This window comes from Condylura cristata, unplaced genomic scaffold (genome assembly GCF_000260355.1).
Source record: "Condylura cristata isolate star-nosed mole 26May11 unplaced genomic scaffold, ConCri1.0 scaffold00042, whole genome shotgun sequence".
Classification (NCBI taxonomy): domain Eukaryota; kingdom Metazoa; phylum Chordata; class Mammalia; order Eulipotyphla; family Talpidae; genus Condylura; species Condylura cristata.
The window spans coordinates 4,349,044-4,350,875 of record NW_004567143.1 but is presented as its reverse complement, the minus strand read 5'-3'; the positions used below and the strand labels follow the sequence as shown (position 1 = coordinate 4,350,875).

At 70.2% G+C, this 1,832-nt stretch overlaps 1 protein-coding gene across 1 annotated transcript in view; it reads right to left on the bottom strand.

Annotated features, from left to right (window-relative positions):
* Nucleotide 1: 1 nt before the first annotated feature.
* Nucleotides 2–1,832, bottom strand: part of SLC4A2 (solute carrier family 4 (anion exchanger), member 2) — a gene marked incomplete at its 3' end in the record, with an annotated part of 11,982 nt that continues 10,151 nt past the window's right edge. Inside the window, exons 13-18 of the mRNA XM_012733861.1 lie at nucleotides 1,488–1,751; nucleotides 1,297–1,386; nucleotides 940–1,106; nucleotides 475–728; nucleotides 238–407; nucleotides 2–151 (exon numbers count right to left, since the gene is read on the bottom strand). Coding sequence (XP_012589315.1) covers nucleotides 2–151; nucleotides 238–407; nucleotides 475–728; nucleotides 940–1,106; nucleotides 1,297–1,386; nucleotides 1,488–1,751 — 1,095 coding nt within the window. The remainder of the gene's footprint in view (nucleotides 152–237; nucleotides 408–474; nucleotides 729–939; nucleotides 1,107–1,296; nucleotides 1,387–1,487; nucleotides 1,752–1,832) is intronic.

Here is a 1,832-nt window from a genome sequence, read left to right as displayed (position 1 = left end):
AGATGCGGGAGAGCACCGCCATGCGGAGCGGCACCGTGAGGATGAGGATGAAGGGGAAGGCCAGGGACGCGGCTGTGGACATGACGGCCCAGAGCAGGGCCAGGCAGAGCAGCTGCAGCGCCGTGAACAGGTGCATCCGCAGGGTCCGCACCTGGGGCGGGCAGAGACGGCCCGCGGCCGGGTCAGCCGGACCGGACCCCCGGCGGAGGCCGGCTGGGGGCGCGGGGCAGGTCTCACCTTCTTGACGTAAGTGACGTCCGGGTGGTGCTTGGCCGGCATGAGCAGCAGGTGCAGGCGCTCGTAGAACTGGATCCCGTTGAGGGAGGTGACGCCCATGTACAGGAAAATGCCGAAGAGCACGGCCAGGGGGATGAGCCGCAGCAGGTCGCCGATGACTATGGACAGGCCTGTGGGGAGAGCGCCGCCTCAGGCTCGGCCCGGCGGGCGGGGGCGGGGGGCCGCGCGCCGACGTACCCACGAGCAGGGCGACCAGCAGCCCTGTCACCCGCTGCTCCTTGACCTCCTGGATCTTGGGCTTGTCCCCGGGGGCCACGGCCTTGCTCATGACGGTGAGCGCGTTGGCGTGCGTGACGGAGCGCACCGTGGCCGCCGCCAGCCAGGGCAGGCCGAAGAGCGCGCAGATGCCGCCCATGGCCACAATGAGCAGCAGGTCCAGGTGGAAGCCGGAGCCCTTCTGCAGCATGCGCTCCTTCTTGGAGATGATCAGCCTGGGGGGCGGCGCCGTGAGCCCTCCCGGAGCCGGGGCCTCGGCCCTTGCGGGGTGCCCGCCTGCCCGCCTGCCCCCAGGAAGGCTCCCGGCTCACCCCGGACCCTCTCAGCCAACACCGGGGGGATGTTTCGTCTACGGAATAAGCCAGCGGCCGGCCGGGCACCCCGGAAGTGGCGCCCCCCAGCCCGGTGCAGGCCCGGACCACTCACGTGGTGATCTGTGTCTCCATGAAGATGAGGATGAAGACCAGGATGGCGGGCAGCAAGCTGGCGACCATCATCCACACCGGAAAGGCACTGTTCTCCCCCAGGGGGTTGATGACCCAGCCCCGTTTTTCTGGGGCTGTCACCGAGAACCCACTGGGCACACTCAGTTTCTGCGGGGGGCCGGGGGGAACGGGTGTGAGCCCAGAGGAGCCCCCCGCTGCATCAGGCAGGGTGAAGGTTGAGGACGTGCCGGGGACAGGCCTGGATCTGCCAGTTATCCCTGGCTCAGCCTGGAGAACCGGAGGGGGTACCCAGGGCCGCCCCCAGGCAGCACCGCCGCGCTGCCCCTGCGCCCCTTACCTGGGTGTAAGTGTCCTCGATACTGTAATCCACAAGCACCATGATGAGGATGGCGATGGGCACCCCAAAGTCCCCAATCACCCGCCGCACCTGTGGGCATGCACCAGACTTAGAGGCCCCCCACCCCTGACTCCCAGTCACCCCCTGCCCGTGCCTGCTCCCGCCCCACCCCCGGCCCCGCAGCCACGCACACGGCCGGGGAAGAAGCGGCTGTTCTTGAACTTGCGCAGGAAGAAGGCGATGAAGAAGGTGCCGGCCATGAGCACCAGGGACAGCAGGGCCGTGTTGGGCTGGTCCCGGGGCCGCGCCTGCCCGGGCTGCCGGGCCGCGCTGCTGTTGCCCAGGCCGGGCGTGACGTCCACGGCGCCCCACGCAGCGTTCTCGCCGCCCCCGCCACGCTCGGCCTCGGAGGCATTGGGGACTGCACAGCCGTGGAGGGGGTGCTCTTGGAAGATCTGGGGACAGGGCAAAGGGCCGTCAGCCGGGCCGCGGGCCTCCCGGAGCTGCCCCGCTGAAGGGCGTGGGCTGGGGCGCGC